Raw genomic sequence first — 18,340 nt, forward strand, 5'->3', positions numbered from 1 at the left:
TGTGTTGATGACGCAGCAGAGAGAAGGCCTGGCAGTTCAAGGAGAGACCAGTACAGCATTCTGACAGACCCAAGCACGGGCTGTGCAGAGGAGGTGACATGAGCTTTGAGTCATATGGGAGCACATGCGGACTTTTCTGTAGCCTGTCAAGAAACTAATCTTCTGTCTTATGCAGTAAATGGACAAAACAATGGCACTGGGCTCCTGTTTTAAGACTCATCATGTTTTGCCTGTTAAAGCAGACACTGCCAACAGATCCAATGCCCATTTTAATTGCTAAACTCAGATATATTCCAGAACTTGTTCTTTGAGGGTTTCTTTAGTAATGGGATGCCAGATATCACAGAGATTTGGGAGAACAAAGCACTAATTGTGCTTCATTTGGGATCTAGAGAATGTGTGCATGAGATGGAAGTGTGGGGGAGGAGTAGAGAGTAGTAATCACATGAGACCACATGCTCTCAACCCCATAAACAAATCATAACCTATTCTGAATCACAGGAGCCTTAACCATGAATGCTACTAATGGCCAATACCCAAAGCAGGGGTTAAGCCTCAAGGCTACTTCACAGACATTGAATAAAACGTGGGGCAGAGAGGGGGAAACCCTAAACCATGATGACTAAAGAATGTCCTCCTGAAACAAATGCAGGACAGTTGGCTCATTTGAATAAAAAAATCCATAGTAAAGGGAATTATTTTATTTATTTATTATAAATATAATTTGATAAGATGTTTAACTTGATTATGGCCTATATAGGTTTCGCAGAAATATACTGCAAGCATATTTCAGCAGAACAACAAGCTTTTAAATAAAGAGAAATATCCAAATACTGAGGAAGAGCAACCAGAAAACAGATTAACTCCCATCTATTACTTCAAACCAATTAACCCTTACTATAGTTGTGACTTTGTAAGCACAGATTTTTTTTTAAAAAGCCCTTCAATCATACTTACAGTATTTAGTTGGATGCTCAAGTGTGGTATTGCAAGAGGCCCTTCTATATGACCTAGCTCCTAAGCCATCCACTGAGTTGGGGAATAAATTTTATTCTTTTCTGTCACTAAGAGGGAAGTACGAGGAGCTCAAAAGGTTTGGAAGTTCTCATGGGCTCCCTACTGTCCAGTCCCAGAACTCAGATGCTCTGCAGAGGGCAGCAGACTTTGTGGATCAAAGCATCCCACTACATGTGGGATTTGAGTTCACTAGGCATTGTCAGGGGCACTAAAAACAGAGCTGGATGATAACAAGCCTACAGAGAGTTTCCCTGTGGCTGCTTTGGACCTGAACTAGCTCATCTCATATCCAACTGTGTGATATTGAACATGCCCAGTTGCATGAGTATCCAAAGCACAGCTCTACACACTTTTCACAGGAGACGTACAGTGTGCACACTGCCCAATTCTCTAACACAAACGTCTTTGTTAGACCTCAATGGCAGCAAGTTCCCTAGACAAATGCTTTTTGACAGGGGATTTTTTTTCTTCCCTCCACATGCTGAAAATGGGAATTCTCAGGAAAAAAGAATCTCACAGCTTCTCTTCCAACACAGTTAAAAAGACAAAAAGAAATCTCAACAGTGCTGTATTTTTGTAAATGTGTTTAATGTGTTGAAGTATTTTCTGATTTTGAATAAATTTGGATTTTACGCTAATATTCCATCAAGTAGTGTCCTACCATGACAAGAAGGCATTTGACAATCTTCCTTTTCCATGTTTTAAAAAACATTTTAATTACAGAAACTGGTGGGCAAGCTTGGCTTCTGCATCATAGACATTTTCATCAATACCAGCCTGAGCACTTTAAAAAGAAAAGATTAGAGCTGAAAAGTATAAGCCTATTAAAGAAAAAAAATGGCTGCAAGGCTACCAGAACAGCAGGGAAGTCTTGTAATGTGCCAAGAACCCGATGAAGCAAGATTAGATTGTATGAGAGAAAAGGGGAACAGGTACTTGGCAGTTAAGAAATTATTTCCCTCCCCTTTTCGTGAAATTACCCACTCTCTTGGGACATCAAGAAACGTATATTTTACAGAAAGTAAGTTCCTGTAAGACATGATGTGTCTCAAATATCTAACTCAAAGAAATCCCTCCTCTAGAGTCAACAGGACTATTCATTCACTACTAAGAAGGGAAGTATTAAATAAGGATCACACATAAAAAGCAAATAACATCATAGGAAAGTGCAAAAGAACCAAGTAGCACTTTCTGAAACTCATAAAGCAAAGGATAAAAATAAAGCTAACAAGTGAACAAGTATATTTGACTTTATCAGATGACCTCCATGCTGAGAACTATGTTTTTTTCTAAACATCTATCAAAACAGTATTTTAAAAAGCAATGAAATCCAGCTGCACACAAGAGCACTTTGCACTCTCCTCACCTGCAAATATTCCAATACTTATTTCTCAAATGCTATCCTGAAGTGTCAGTCCTGTCTGTTCTGGTCAGCCTCATATATACATGCCACAAGATACAGATGGCAGTGTCATCAGTATTGCCATACAACTTATGCCTCAATGGGTGTACCTTGTCTTGGGGCAACTCAAACAAAATGCTAGCATGGACTCCACTTAATTTGGAATTTATTATGCAGAATTTCTTGCTAAATATTGAGTCTTTCAAGCTTGCACTGAGTGTGAAATTCTCTGCACAGTACATAAATTATCTTCCTATCAGAAGACACAATCCTCAAAAATCTCCTATATTAGGTAGGAACCAAGTATAAGCAGAGAACTCTAAGATTCTTTTTAAAGACTGTAAGCTTTTTTGAGCAGATCTTGCAGACATACACACTCCACCACAGAGCTAAAATCAGAAACATGACAGTCTGAAAAATTCTGATAGAAAACTGTAAATATTTGAAACTTACCACACATTATTCCCAAAGCTGTGCTAAACACTGCCATATAACCAAAGTAAAATGATGTTTGAAACAAGCCATACATCCTGAAAAAGAAAGATAGGAATTTATGCTAGGAATTTTCCCCAGTTTTTCTCAACAAACTTATTTGGCAATACAGTGATCTGATATTCAAGCAAGAAAACTGCCACTTACTTTGTCTTGAAAAAGTAGTAGTAAAAGGAGTACATGTAAACATAAATCGCAGTTGATGCCGCAGAAAGAAAGCTTGTCCATTGCCTGAAAGTAAACACACATATCCATCATATATGTGACCAAAAGGCTTCCAAGGTGCACAACGTGCTAAAACCTTACCCTGAATATAAAATGTACTGGTTCTACAGACTTACTTAACAAAAATCTACACGTTGTCTGCTGTAAGTGACAAAAGCTTCTACAGCTACAGCTACCACTGATACCAAGTGACGATCCTTCTTCACATTCCTGTGTGCCTTGACATATTTTTTTTTTTATACATACATACATGCACGCACAGATACTCATACACAAAGAAAGCTCCTGTACAGAAAGGATCCAAGAACTGCTTTTATTCCCTACAGCTAAAATCTGGACATGGGACACTTTGAAAAGACCCATCTAGACTGAAGAAAATTACTTTTCTAGAAAACTTTAACAATCTGGTTAACTATGCAAATAACGCAATGCTTACCACCTGTAATCCTCTGCGTTTAGCAGGAAATACGTACAAACGATAGTCACACAAACTGTCACAATGCAGAGGATAACCAGAACCAACATCATAAAGCCATAAACATAGTAGATCTTGTAAGCCCAGAATGAAGTAAAAATGAAATACCTGAAGAGAGTAAACAAAATATGCAGATGATATTGTAATTGAACTTAATTTTTTGTACTTTTTAATAAAATTGGCAAATAGCTGACATACTCACATTTCAATAAAAATTGATCCAAAAGGGAGGATTCCACCTAGGCAAACAATAACAGCTGGTTCCATGAACCTGAAAGATAATAAGGTTAGTTTAGGGACAGTTTTCATCTTTCATTTATAAACATACTAAGACAAATTACCAGATAATTAACATAGCACAGAGAATTATTTAAAAAGCATGCTGCTAACAAGAACATTTCTGTTTCATACCAGCATATTAGAAAGAAGATTCCCCCAAAGATGTCATGTGTATGAGTAGAAGGAGTTACTCTTGGGGAAAGCTGAAACAAAACATAAGGCTTGTGCCTATCACCTACAGGCATTAGGTTAGGCATCTAACCTGCCTTATAGGCTACAGAAAGAAACTCTCTTGCCCAAAAAGGGCCTAAGCAATCAAGCCCCATAACATCCACTACACTTGAATGAAGGCAGTGAAAACTCAATGCTGTTGATGGCTACAAATACAGCAAAAAGTGCAAAGAAAACTTCGCAGGGTAATGATTATAAAATTAAGAACAAGTGGAGTTTTTTTTTTTAATGCTATACTGAGTCATGACCCTATGGCCAAAATTGAATACTCAGCTACCTGTAGATGATACCGTCACTTACTAAAGGTGACCTCTGTGTAGTACTTGCAATGATGCTGAATCTAGCTAGTAACCACTGATTTAATTTGCAGCTTCTTTTATTATTTATAGGGAGACTTGTCTACGTTGACGGTGTGCAATTTCATCATCTTCAAGAGTAGTATATTATGCCTTTTTATCCGTCACGCTGATCCAGAAAAATCCGTCAGATTCCCAAGATACAGGCCACAATATAAATCTAATCCTAGTATCTGAGCTGCACAACCCACCATTAACAAAAGACTAAGTGTGCTGCACTTCTGGATATTGTGGGCGTCCATGTTTCAGTGCCCCCTTCACTTTGTCTGTTCCATTCCTCTGAACTGGGAAAGCAGGAAAAATCTATTAAAAAAAATCCTCTGAGGATATTTTCATTTCCATAGCTTGCTGCTTCCATTTCAGAATTAAATTAATAGGAAAAAGTGACTGCATTCATGATTTTCCAAAAAAACAAGTCTACTTTTTGAGACTAGGCACCCACCCCTTTATATTCACTTCAAAAATAATGAAGGCTTATTCACAATTCAAACCGTATACCTGGAGTATTTTAGGCTCTATGCCATCAACAAAAGTGTAGAATTGGGAACAGCATTGCAAGCTTCTCCCCACCATCACCCTGCAAGTATGTCTCAGCTTGTACATGAAGACCATTAAACTGAACAGTTTTGTTTCCAAGGCACACTCAATCTTAAATGTGTAAGAGGCATTAACTAAAGAGGAAAGGTTTAGTTCCAAGATACCCATACAAGAACTGGGTTGGGACCCTCCCATTTACATAAAAAAACTGAAGAGCATTTCAGGCAAAATGTGAATCAGTGATCCAGCACTATAAAATCTGCCATAACTATTCCTCTAGACACAACTCAATTTAAATTAAAAAAAAGTTATTCTAAAAAAAAACCCCAAACCTTTTAATGATCACATCTGAAAAGTCATTTTAAATGTACTGAAGTGAATACATCTAGTTAACATGCATGCTTGTCTTTACCATTTTTTCTCTGGTATGGGACGAGGCACTGCATTGACACGACATGGAAAATTAGGCTGTCCTGACAGATTTCGGCCCAGAATTGTACCAACGAGGTTCAATGGAAGAATGACAAAGAAACAAATACAGCACACTGCCACCTGTAAGGAAAAAATAAAATAATAATTTAAAAAAACCAGGTATAAGATGACAAAAGAAGATAACCAGCCCAATCTGTATATATTAATCATTAATAGGTATTGCTGTAGAATCACACTGCTAGTTATGAAGCATTAGTCAACATACATCTATTTTATCAAATAGAAGTATTTACTTCCTGAGAAAGTTCCTAATAAACATTAAGTCTATTTTCTTCCATCAATTGAGAGAACAGAACCATTACAGATTTTTTTAACTGTTTTCATCTAGTCATTATACTCAATACATTGCAAAGAAATTAAATGGAAATTTTCATGGTACTTCACATCCCAGAAAATTTTGTCAGCTTCTCTTAAACTTTTGCAGAGTATACTGTCCCTGGGAGTTTACATCTAGCAGTTAGGCAGTTGCATACAAAACTACAACTGCTGGGTGCAAAATGTTTAATCCAGCACAAAAAAGAAACTCAAACAAGAATTGCAAAGCCATGTCAGAATGCTAACAATCAAAATTTTGGGTCCAATTTTCTCCACTATCCACCAACCCGGTAATTAAGAACAGAGACTGCCACAACACAAGTGACCACTGGTAGGCACAGATACACAATTTAGAAGCACAATGGCCCTACTTACATATCAAGATTAGGTTTATACACTATGTAGCAAAGTCCAAGCCAATGTTCCAGCTCTTCCCAAAGGAACAGCCTCCTTAAAATTTTACCGTGAATCATCTTTTTACCAGTATATGTATGTAGCTCTACTTTTGCTACTCCTTGAAGGCAAGATATTTTTATCTTCCAAAATGGGAAAATTTAAAGTGTTTAGCAAGATGTTCTTTACTCATAACTCTTTAGCGCAAAATGAATTACAGAACCACAGAATCACTAAGGTTGGAAAAGACCTGTAAGGTCATCAAGTCCAACCATCAACCCAACACCACCATGCCCACTAAACCATGTCCCGAAGTGCCACGTCTACATGTTTTTTTAACGCCTCCATGAGGATGACTCTATTACTTCCCTGGGCAGCCTGTTCCAGTGTTTGACCTCTCTCTCAGTAAAGAAGTTTTTCCTAATATCCAGCCTAAACCTCCCCTGGCGCAACTTGAGGCCATTTCCTCTCATTCTATCACTAGTTACATGGGAGAAGAGACCAACACCCTCCTCTCTGCAACCCCCTTTCAGGTAATTGTAGAGAGCGATAAGGTCTCCCCTCAGCCTCCTCTTTTCCAGACTGAACAACCTGAGTTCCCTCAGCTGCTCCTCATAAGACTTGTGCTCCAGACCCCTCACCAGCTTCGTCGCCCTTCTCTGGACACGCTCCAGCACCTCAATGTCCTTCTTGCAGTGAAGGGCCCAAAACTGAACACAGGATTCGAGGTGCGGCCTCACCAGCGCCGAGTGTGGGGCACAATCACCTCCCTGCTCCTGCTGGCCACACTGTTTCTGATACAGGCCAGGATGCCGTTGGCCTTCTTGGCCACCTGGGCACACTGCTGGCTCATCTTCAGCCGGCTGTCAATCAACACCCCCAGGTCCTTTTCTGCAGGGCAGCTTTCCAGCCACTCGTCCCCAAGCCTGTAGCGTTGCATGGGGTTGTTGTGACCCAAGTGCAGGACCCGGCACTTGGCCTTGTTGAACCTGATACAATTGGTCTCAGCCCATCGATCCAGCCTGTCCAGATCCCTCTGCAGAGCCTTCCCACCCTCGAGCAGATCAACACTCCCACCCAACTTGGTGTCGTCTGCAAACTTGCTGAGGGAGCATTCAATCCCCTCGTCCAGATCATCGATAAATACATTAAATGAGACCGGTCCCAAAACTGAGCCCTGGGGGACTCCACTTGTGACCGGCCACCAACTGGATTTCACTCCATTCACCACGACTCTGGGCTCGGCTATCCAGCCAGTTTTTTACCCAGTGAAGGGTACACCTGTCTAAGCCACGAGCTGCCAGTGTCTCAATTAGCATGAGACAAGCTTGTTAACTTTTTAATATTGATAATTAAAGACAGAAAAGTTGCCTGTAATGCAATAACCATAGTTCTGAATATTGACCCTGTGATCTTCTTTATACAAACATATGAAAATACTGCCTTTTAAAAGCACTGTTGCTTGAGGGTCTGTCTACACCCCGGTGCCTCCTGAGCAAAGACGCTATATTCCTCTTTCACCCATCAGGACGCAAAGTCCATGGCAGCAGATTAATCCAAAACAATGGACAGAGGATGAGGTCTAAGAGCCACACACTGACTTGTTTAAGAAGCAGTTACACCAGGAAAAATAAAGGCTGCCCACCTGTATTATATCTATGGAAATCTACTGCAAGCAGCTGACAAGTGAGAACCACTAGGCTTCATGAGATGAGGAGCTGCACTACATGAGCTCAATACAAACTCAGCATTAAGTAAATCACATGAGTTTAAGGCAACACCTGAGAAAAGTCAGTGGGTTATCCCTGTTACTGACTTGCATACCATCACTAGCCTAGGCCAGATATGAATGGAAAACGTTGCCATGGGTTTGGATGGAGCAAGCCTTCATGCTTTGCAGAAGGGGTACACCAAACAGATGGTCAACAAGCAGAAGCACTGTCCAGACTGCTTTGTGTATCTTGGAGAAGTTATTAAAAAATTACATCATGAGCCACTAAAATATGAAGCTTCAATGGTAAATAAGGAAAAGCTAAGTAGTATTTATATTTGCCAATAATAAAGCAGATTTTACACAAGTAATACATATTCAGTATCTCCCATTTATCTTCCATTACTAGAAAAAACACAGGTAATCAAGCATAGTGTCTTAGGTAGGACACTGAGGTTGAATAAGAATAAATTACAGGAAAAGTATAAAACTAACTCACTTAACAGATGCAGGGTCTGCACTTGAGAACTGCTCAGTCTAAAAGAATGAGCAGATGAGAATTTTCAGAGAAAAATGTCAAAAAGTGTCAGAAACATTGAAGAAGAACATCTTGAGTCCTACATTTACTAAAAATCCTGACCAAGTAGTCCCAGCTTGTTTGAAGTGCAGTGGGTAGAAGAGACATTCTAGAATTAAGGCCTGGACAGGATCCAAAGAATTTGTGCGTTGACTATATTGAAACCATTTCCATTTCCAAGAAGAGCTTGCTCTGCTTCCTGCCTGCACAATGACCTCCAGGTGTGTCAGGTGGCCCCATCCATGGTGCTCCGTGGCACTCTGGCAGGTAGGTTTCAAACCCAGCTGAGGCAGGAAGCTCAGACACAGACAGTGTGAAAGGGCGTCTGTATTGCTCATCCAACCACAACTCTCTTTTACAGTGCAGTTATCAAGGTGGCCGTAGCTTTGTTTCTTGATCTCGGTAATTACCCCTGACTGGGGACAGTGGTAGAAAGTGAATCTACTGCTTTACTGCAGAAAGAAACTATCCAAGAGCAGCCTTGGTTTCCAAGCTCACCTGGAAAAAGAAAACTTAGTAGCTGGTAACTGTCCATCTTGCAAAACCCATCTACCATAGAGAATCCACATGGAAAGAATATAACCTCGGACAAGGAAGCAAGCAAGGAACATCCAGGCCTAATTACTGATTAGCTGGCAAACTCCTAGATGAAAAAAGGCAGTCAGTAGCATTTCATTCTAGTGACACCAACTGCAGAGCTGAACGGCTTCAAATCAGGCGGGCAAGGAGAAGGCCCAACTTGTTCCCACAGGGCTTGGCTGTTGCGTTGTCCAGGAGACTGACTCAGCAGCAGTTTTGAAATCGAAAATGTCTATCTGCATAAAACAAGCTGAGACAGACCAAGGTTTCTTGAATAATGGCTTAAGTACTGCCAGCCTGTCCCCAGTACACTTGTAACTGGCATCCATCAGAAAATCTGAGTGCTTGTGGTTTCATTATCAGATCAGTCAAACCATGATTGATTATGTTGTAACATCTTCCATTCTATTAACCATTTGGCTGAAAAACGAACTGACTTCAGACAGAACAGCTAGTACCTTCAGTGAAATCTAGTAAGCAGCATTAGGTAAAGTCAAAGTTTTGTTAAACAATGAACTGCCTGTCTTAACGCTATGCTATATTCTGAGGACAGCTGGAATTGAAGTGCATTTTTTCCTTTTTTCCTGGAGCCACTCAGGAGTCTAAAAATTATCTGAGGTGATTTTGCAGTGCAAAGGAGGCCCAACTAAACAAAGCAAGGATGGACCACAGTGCAGGCTCAGGAATGCCTCCCACTTCCCATAACCCCACTGGGGTGACAGCAATCTGCTGGTATTAGTAGGTTGACCAACACAACCGGTGCTGGTTAGAATTGGCACGCACTATGCTGACTTCAGTAGCATCTTCTTTCTTGCTTTCAACTCACTGTCTGACTCCAAGGTAGTCTACCTGCTCAGACTGATGCTTGCTGAAAATTACTTTCTTCATTCTTGGCAGTAATAGTCTTCTCTGGATGTGAGAGATGACTGGAGGTAACTGGCTCTTCTAACTTCTGCCTTTTCAGCCACGTTCATCTCAGATCTGAAATTAAGAGAAGGACACTGCTTCCCTCCCAAACCAAACAAGTAGTGCCTGTTGCCACAGATGGCAAGGGCAGTGATGATGCAGGCTGGGCAATGCCTAAACCTAGGGAGTTTAAATCCAAACTGAAGCAAACACAGGGCACTAGGGTACACAGATGTCGTAACTGAAAAAGAGATGAAGTTATGAGATTTCTGCCTCAAAGGTTTCAGAGAATGAGATTACAATGGCGAAAGCAGCTCAGGCACTTACTGGCCCCCTTTTCACCATCACAAATGCTAAGAGGAAACGAAGGCAGGATCAACACACATACGTGCTCTGCCCTCTCGCAGAAGCGCCTCCCTACAGAGGTCACTGGTAACATACTAAAAAACCAAACCCCAATAATAGCTGTTGCATGACAGGCAGAGATAAGAACGTTAGGTCTTAGTGAGCCTTTTAAGAGAAGTATTAGTGTAACATCAGCCAAGGGAAATTCAGAGAACAGTTTTAACTACTGCTTCAGAAAACACAAATTATGCAAACAGGCAAAGCTACTACACTACATCAAGCAAAGAAGCACACACTCTCCATAATCCATATTACTGAAGACAAATTACGTGAGTTTTTCTACCAAGCCAGTACGTTAAAACATGCCTATTTCATTTTGACTGTTGTAGTTTTGTTGTACAAAATATCTTATTTATACACGAGCATCTGATTTAGTTTGCAAGTTTTAGTTGCCATAGAACAGATCGTCAACCTCACCAAGCCTGCATTCTTTCTAATCCCTTTTTGTTTTGTTTTGATAGGGAAAGAATATTCTACTGCCCTTGACTGAATGTGCAGGATTCAGTTTTCCTTATTTGAAAGGAAGCACTGTCAAGAGAGATATAATTTATGTTCTAGTGCCGTGTGTTTCATATTTTCTGACAACTGTAGATTAAACTTCATTCAAAGGTGATAATTAAAATTTTTATGAGCATATCTAATATTAAACAGCTACTGGCAGGCTCCAGTGCCTTGACTGCTTAATGCGCAAGGGAGAAAAGTAATAAAAAATAACTGTCAAAGCAGCGGCTTGATCTTTCCTGTCAGCTACCAAAACTACACTCTCAGTCATGAGATCCTCCCCCCTTTATAGAGGTTACTGAATCTGTGCCATGAAACAGTTTTCTGCACATCGTCTGCCCAAACATTACACAGAACAAGAAAAGAATAGAAGGCTTGAAATTAAAGTGTTATTAATTTTATTACAACTAAGTTGCTAACCTAGGGTGCTGCTTTGGGTAACAAATTGAACTGTTGAAAATTTAGGCAGAAGCATTAGGCTGTGTCTATTTTCAGCAAAAATGAGGTTTTGACCAAGGGTTCCACACTCACTTTCAAGCAATCTGAGGAAGGACCCTGATGAATGCATATAACTAGATTTTTTTTTTTTTCTTCCTATTTTTAGCCAGGTGTATTTCCTTATCTGTCTCAAGGCATGAAAATCCTTGGTGCTACCAGGTCCTCCTTTTTCAGCGGCAGCCAATACTCATGCCAACTTAAAGCTGTCAGGGATGGCTGCAGCCTGGATTAAGCTATCTGTTGGAAGAAACACTTTTTTCTAGTTTAAACAAGGTATAAAAGATGCAAATAGTAGGATCTCGATCCCAAGAGAAATTCAGTGTGTGTAACCTTATTTAATTAAATCATTAAAAATGCATACTAGAAACATTAGCCACACAGGAACCTACTGCTCAAACAAAACAAAAACGGTATATCTTAAAAAGTTTAATAGAAGCTGCATAGATTCTGCAGTCAGAATATTACATTAGTCATAGTAGCCTTAATGGAAATCTTTAAATTATGTATCACACACAGAACAACGTAAGCAGTCACAACTTATGGAATGCCAGAATTAAGATGGTCCCTTCAAATTCAATCATGCTGTACTCTCTAGAAATTCTGCATTAGTTAGTAAGTATTTCTGCACAGAACTACCACCACACTCCTCATAAACGTATATGGAGAGGTCACTTCACTTGTTATTATTTAAAATTATTTTTAATTCCTCCATGCTCCATTTTTTGCATATACTTCAAACACAACAAAATAGAAAGATGACTGAAAAATACACCAAAAAACCTGACAAAAAAAAAATCAACAAAAGGTAAGTCAAGGTGTACAACACCTTCAGAAGAACTCTATGTTCAGCAGTAACAGGGTATAATAAACAAAATGTCCCAAAAAGTCAAATTTGGGCTCCAAAAGAAGAATTGAGCAGTACCCACTACATTTCTCTAAAGGTGAAGAGATGAGAGAAAAAACCCAGACTTTTGTATTTCCTTCATATGCTTAGGGAGTTGAAAACTTTAAACCATTAAGTTTTAAAAAGCTCTCATATGTGAATAAAATCTGTCACATTCTTTATTGCATTTTGAAGGGAAGGGCAGCTGAAAGATTTCCCAGGGAAGAGATTAAGCCTTTGTTCAGGCTCATGGTGTATTTCACTATAGAAGGTTTGTCACAGTATAGGTAGATGGCTTGCATGTATATCCAAAAGGGCTAAAGGCAGAGTCCCAAGACTGAAGAATGATTTCAGAAACAAGCTTTGGATTTTCGCAGTCCCTACCACATCTTCGAGGAGATCCAGACATCGGGAATGAGATATATAAGGTGAACAAAGCTTTGAAGTTCAAAAGAGGCTGCAATGACAGTGAAGTGTGTGAAGGTCCTGAAGAGCCCAATCAATTTGAGCATTTCAAGACAAAATGTGGACGAGCAGATACTGGGTAGATCAAACATGCAGCAACTGTGCGTTAGCTTGGATGTCTCGGCTTTGACACTATCAGCTGCCCTTGCCTACATTCCATAGAAAAACCTGTCTGGAAGGAGGAATTAAGTCACAGAGAGGAGACTACCTATTGGTTCACTGGGAAGTGGCAATGCAAAACAGGAAAAGCACAGGATGTCATATTTAAGCATAGTCTCTTAGCAACCTTTTAGCTCAGACTTTTTTCAGCAACTCGGTTTCTGCTTTTTCCAGATTTACAGTAGTCAAGAAGAGGTGCTAATTCTTGTCAGCATTTTAAGTCAAGGAGGGTGGTTTCAAGACATGCCAGAGTAAAGAAAGTAATTTCTGTGTTCTAGTAGGTTTAGATGGCAGGGGTTTTATTTCCCCAAGAAAGCAGGAGCAGCAAGCTTGCACTAGAGAATTCTGTAAGCTTCTCTACTTTGAAAAGAAAGGTGAAAAGACACGAAGGTATCTTATCCATAAAGCCAGAGGGCTTCCCGGGGACTTCAACCTGAATCATAACATGGTAATTTCAAACAATTTTAATTTCCTTCTACAAACCAGCTTCACTAGTTGACTTGCAGTCATTAGAGCGTTACTTATTCTGATGAAGTTTCTGATTCATAACCTGCTCCTACTAAAAGTCTGCTAACTCCACTGAAGTTTTATTGCCACAGTCATAATGATTCAAAGACATTCATAAAACCTTGAGATCATTAAAATCACAGTGTATAAAGAGTCCTTACATCCTGATTAAGTGACCCCTGAAGATTTATAGTCCCATTTGTTTTTGCATGTACATGTTTCCATGATCTTGAAATACAAATCAGATGAGCAGATTTACAAGACAAACTTCAGCACAGGTGGAATTCCCTTCCCTCAGCATTCCTGACCTCCAAAGGGGAATACAAATGAAAAATGTGGTATCATAAATGCTTACTCAGCAGTAAAACAGTGCCTCTTTCCATATATCAAAGATCAATGCTCTAAACTTCTCTGACAGTATTGTATATATATTGCGGCTAGCTTAGGAAAGAAAAAAACAATACAATATTCCTTTGAGGCACTGATCGACTAATACAAACGTATCCAAAGATAGAATTTTAGTCTAATTTCTTGAAGAAGAAAACCAGAAAAAAATAAGTGAACAGTTTATAAACGTGTTTAGCTTGATATTATATTTAGTGGGTTTATAACAACTAATTCAACCTAAAAACTTGGTATTTTGGCATGCATTGAAAATACTACTAATAAGAAGGTGACTAGAACCAGCAGTGTATATGCAAAGTAATGACTCCTCCAGCAGTGTAAAATTATTGAAAGCCTTTGCCTGAAACTGAGAATTGTGTCTTTTTATTACCATTTATGATTTCTACCACATTCATTCATTAGCAATGTGTTCTTAAGAACTATTTTCTGTCACATACTGAATTTTATTATATCCCAAATAATACAATTTATAAGACAGAACTTGTGATACTAAGCTTCATTTTGTGGTGGATTTAAACTAAGAAGAAACCCACGGCTACTCAAACATCTCTGAATAGACTGAACAATTTAACATATCACAAAAACTGATATGCAAAGAAGGGAGCTATAAAAAAAGGTTAAATCCCAAGATTTGCAACAGATATTGACAAGAAAACAAGCCTTCCTGTATTCAGGTATTTTTTAAGTTAACAGTGCTACTGCATAAAATTAGAAAAAGCAATTTTATAGTGCATATTTAAAAAAATTCTGCTCTCAAATAATACCCCTTGCAAGCTCTAACAGAAATGCTGCCAAAGTGCCAAGTGATTATTTCCTACATTGTATCCACAGGGTTATTTGAGGTTACTGGAAAGGGCCATGACAGGAAAAAAAAAATCCTGACAAAACCCAGAAAAACCAAGAAAAGTCATCATGATTAAATGAGAAAGTAATCCAACCAGCATTGTTTTCAAGTGACACGGTTAATACACAGACACAAGACCATAACTGGATACTAAATACCATTTCACAAAGTGAAAACAGTGATTCATTTACGTGAAGCCAGATCTCCTCAGGACATGTCATCTCATATTGTTGGCTGATCTTTTATTTTTATTTTTTCTGCTTGACTGCAATGATTTGGAAGTAGCTTTCACTTGGAATCCTTTTGTATTGCATTTTAGCTTATAACCAGTTTGCACTGGCCATCCAGAAGAAAATTCAAGTTGCTAACTTTCCATGTTGTTATAACATTAAGCTTGAATACAAAGCAGAAGTGCCATTTGAAGCAGAGAGAAGACTGTTGTTGGCATCCAGCAGCTGTTGCTACTGTGATTAAAACAAACTATACTTGAAGCACCTTAAAACACTCCCAGAATAAATTCCTAGCTAGGAAGCTAAAGCTATGACTCACAATTTTATTTAGACTAAAAGGTAGTTTTCCTGTGTCTACAGTGGAGTTTAAGTTCTCCAGTAAAATGACTCACCATGGTTCCAAAGGGTATAGCTCTTGAAGCATGATAATAGATGGCAATGAAGTTAATGAAGAAGGCAGTTCCACACACCATTGCTGGAATAAGGAAGGCTCCGATGAACATCTGCTTTATCCATCGCCTTCCTGTAAGAAGGGACATTCCAATGGGACTGGTGAGATACAATGTATTTTGTTTAAAAAGTTATCAGCAAGCTCTCCAGAATTTAGGTGTTTGATGACTTCTCCCCCAAAAAAGGTGAAAGAATTTTCACCAAAAAGGTGAAAGAATTAAGTAACAGCACACTACAAAAGTCAACTAACAGTTTCATTTGACTCCTGGCAACTCACAAGATGCAGCACATTAATCAATTTATTAGGCCAAATGAAAAGACAGGAAAAGGGATACAGCGCGGGAACATTTTGGCTGAAGAATAGCATATGCTGACTAAGCTGGCCAAAGAAACTGGGGTATGAAACTTAAGTGTATATACAAGCTGCAGATTAGTAGAGACAGAGATAGCAGAGCTGGCCCTGTGCAGAGCCTGCTCACACCCTGAGAGCACATAAGAGCTCAGCACTGCTCCCAGGACAACTCAGCACTACAGCTGCTTTCAGGCAGCACCTGCGCTGGGTTGTCTTGACCCAACTAAGCTGACTCCATACATTCAGTACGCATTAACGAACTGGCTATCCCTGGTATAAATCAAAATGCCACAGCATTTAATATACAGCAAAATTGAACTCGGATATCTTCAACAGCAGAAAAAGTAGAAGAAAAGCAATTTCTAAACCCCAAGCATAAAGGGAAGAGCAACATTTGTTAGCAGTTATTACTAAGTTTAGAGCTCCCTGAGCTCAATAAAACCCTCTTGGGTCACACCTTAAGGATTTTCACTGTCTGTATTCCCTTTACTTTCTATGCTCTTAAATACTGTCTATATTTAAATTTAATACACCATACATGCATCTGTAATATGCACTAAATAAAAAACAGTCAGAAAACTAGTATATGCTTTTCAGGACCATCATACGTATTTTCACCATGGGCCAACATAATCAGCATTTCACAGTTTGATACATGTTTGATAGAATAAAATACAAATTTGGCTCAACTATACGGTACATTTTAGAACAACCACCCTAATTCACCTACATCTGTTTTTCTACAAATCGCTAGGTTTATACACAAGCCACATGAAAAGAAACATCTGACCTCCCAACTCAGAGTAGATTAGAGTGCAGTTGAGACCGAATACTAACAAGTATGCCGTGCTAAAAAGATACAAATTTTCTTTTGCGAACTAACCAGAATTATTTTTCCTAAAGCACTGTAGAAGATAATAGATATTGATTACTCTTTTATTGCAGCATAGGGAATGGATGAAGCTAGTGGATTGCAAGGATGTAATTGGTCATAACTCAGAGGCATAGCGGGGAGGCACTTGAAGACAGCCTGTCCAAATCTGTTATGTCAATGTTATTTGGCTTCTGCTCCCTACTGATACTCATTTTGAATTTGTTAAGTATAAAGCAGAGCACATACTGAAAAGTAGAATAACCTTCTCTAAAAGATGCTATAAACAGCTTTCGCCATCCACAATTAATGGTCTAGTAAGTACTGTATACTCATCCTTTCTGTGTTAGTAAACATAGCCCTCCTGGTACCTATAGAGGAGGGCTATGCGGGAGTCATCTGGAGAAGATGACAGGAGCTGTTTAACAGCACGTCACAGAAGAGGGGGAGACTATTATACTCTCTGGTTGTCATAAGCCAAACAATTATATACAAGAGTACAACAAGCAACTCATAAGATACAGCTGCTAACAGTCCTTTAGCTCTTATTACTTTTAAATTAACCAAAAGACTTCAGCTATCTTTAGTTAGAAAATGCAGCCGATACTGAATGGGAAATAATATGAAAGTTAAATATACTTAAAATATTTTCTGGTTTTTAAGAATTTAATGGATTCCATCTGAATGGCCTAACTCCATGAGACACTATTGGGGCAAATCAGAAAATATTAACTTCTCCATTTAAGAATGTAATGAAAATGCTGAAACACGAAAACAGTTTACCTCCTTGTCTAGCATAAAGGCTTCCTCCAAAATATCCATTCACTGGCGATGTTGCAGCATAAACAAATATAGCTGTACTAAGCATTGATCCTCTCCTGCAAGAAGTGATTTTTTTTGGTAAATGAAATAGAAAAATCAAACCGTATTAGAGCAAAAGATTACAGTAAAATATATACATTTAGCAGAAGCAGTTATTTAATATTTTTAAGTAATGTAAAAATTTAAAAGTGCTTAAATTGTAAAAATCTGCATAAGAACGAGAACTGTTTGTATGAAAAGCTTCTAACAAAATCTAATTCAATCTGGGAAAAACAGTTCCGACACACTAAGTTCTTTTCTAACATGCATTTATTTTCACTGGAATACAAAAATCTCACCTCTGATCAAAATACTCTAACATCTGGATGTGTGTACCTTGTGCATAAAGAACTGAACTATTTACATGACATACATTAAGTGTAAGCTTCAACTATTGCAGATAAAAAGTACTCTTTGCTTAATATAAAGGCCAGTATTAACAAAAATATACTAAGATTGTGAAAGATGTTTCTGCCATCCCTCAGAAATTAACTTTTAAGATCAAAAGTGATCATCTTACAGAAAATTAGAAGACCTGATTTAGAAACTATAAATACTATAATGAAGCCACAAATCAGCATGGAGTAGTCCAATCAGAAGAGTTTAGTAATTTTTAAATTATCACCTCATTAAATGTTGGACTCCTCATTTTGCATAATTTTTCTAAAATTTTACAGGCAAAGCTTTTAAATCACAAAAGCCATCTCCAAATACATTTTTAAAAATCCTATCTAAGAATAGCAGGATACGTTATTCATGAGTAGAGCTGTTTCCCCATGTCTCTCTGCTACTCTTCGATAGCAAAAAGCAGTAGAAGGTTTTCAGCCAGCTTGCTGTACTTTCTTCAAAATTAGTTGTTCTGAGAGATTCCAGACTATTGGCATTTTGGCTTTTGATGAACCATTACTGGATGCCTGCCCTA

At 38.7% G+C, this 18,340-nt stretch overlaps 1 protein-coding gene across 1 annotated transcript in view; it reads right to left on the bottom strand.

Annotated features, from left to right (window-relative positions):
- Positions 1–18,340, bottom strand: part of TM9SF3 (transmembrane 9 superfamily member 3) — a 51,150-nt gene that overhangs the window by 3,800 nt on the left and 29,010 nt on the right. The window contains exons 8-14 of the mRNA XM_059820966.1: positions 17,341–17,435; positions 15,277–15,407; positions 5,427–5,566; positions 3,814–3,882; positions 3,573–3,719; positions 3,059–3,142; positions 2,873–2,949 (exon numbers count right to left, since the gene is read on the bottom strand). Of these exons, the coding sequence (XP_059676949.1) occupies positions 2,873–2,949; positions 3,059–3,142; positions 3,573–3,719; positions 3,814–3,882; positions 5,427–5,566; positions 15,277–15,407; positions 17,341–17,435 (743 nt within the window). The remainder of the gene's footprint in view (positions 1–2,872; positions 2,950–3,058; positions 3,143–3,572; positions 3,720–3,813; positions 3,883–5,426; positions 5,567–15,276; positions 15,408–17,340; positions 17,436–18,340) is intronic.

Source organism: Gavia stellata, chromosome 9, assembly GCF_030936135.1.
Source record: "Gavia stellata isolate bGavSte3 chromosome 9, bGavSte3.hap2, whole genome shotgun sequence".
NCBI lineage: Eukaryota > Metazoa > Chordata > Aves > Gaviiformes > Gaviidae > Gavia > Gavia stellata.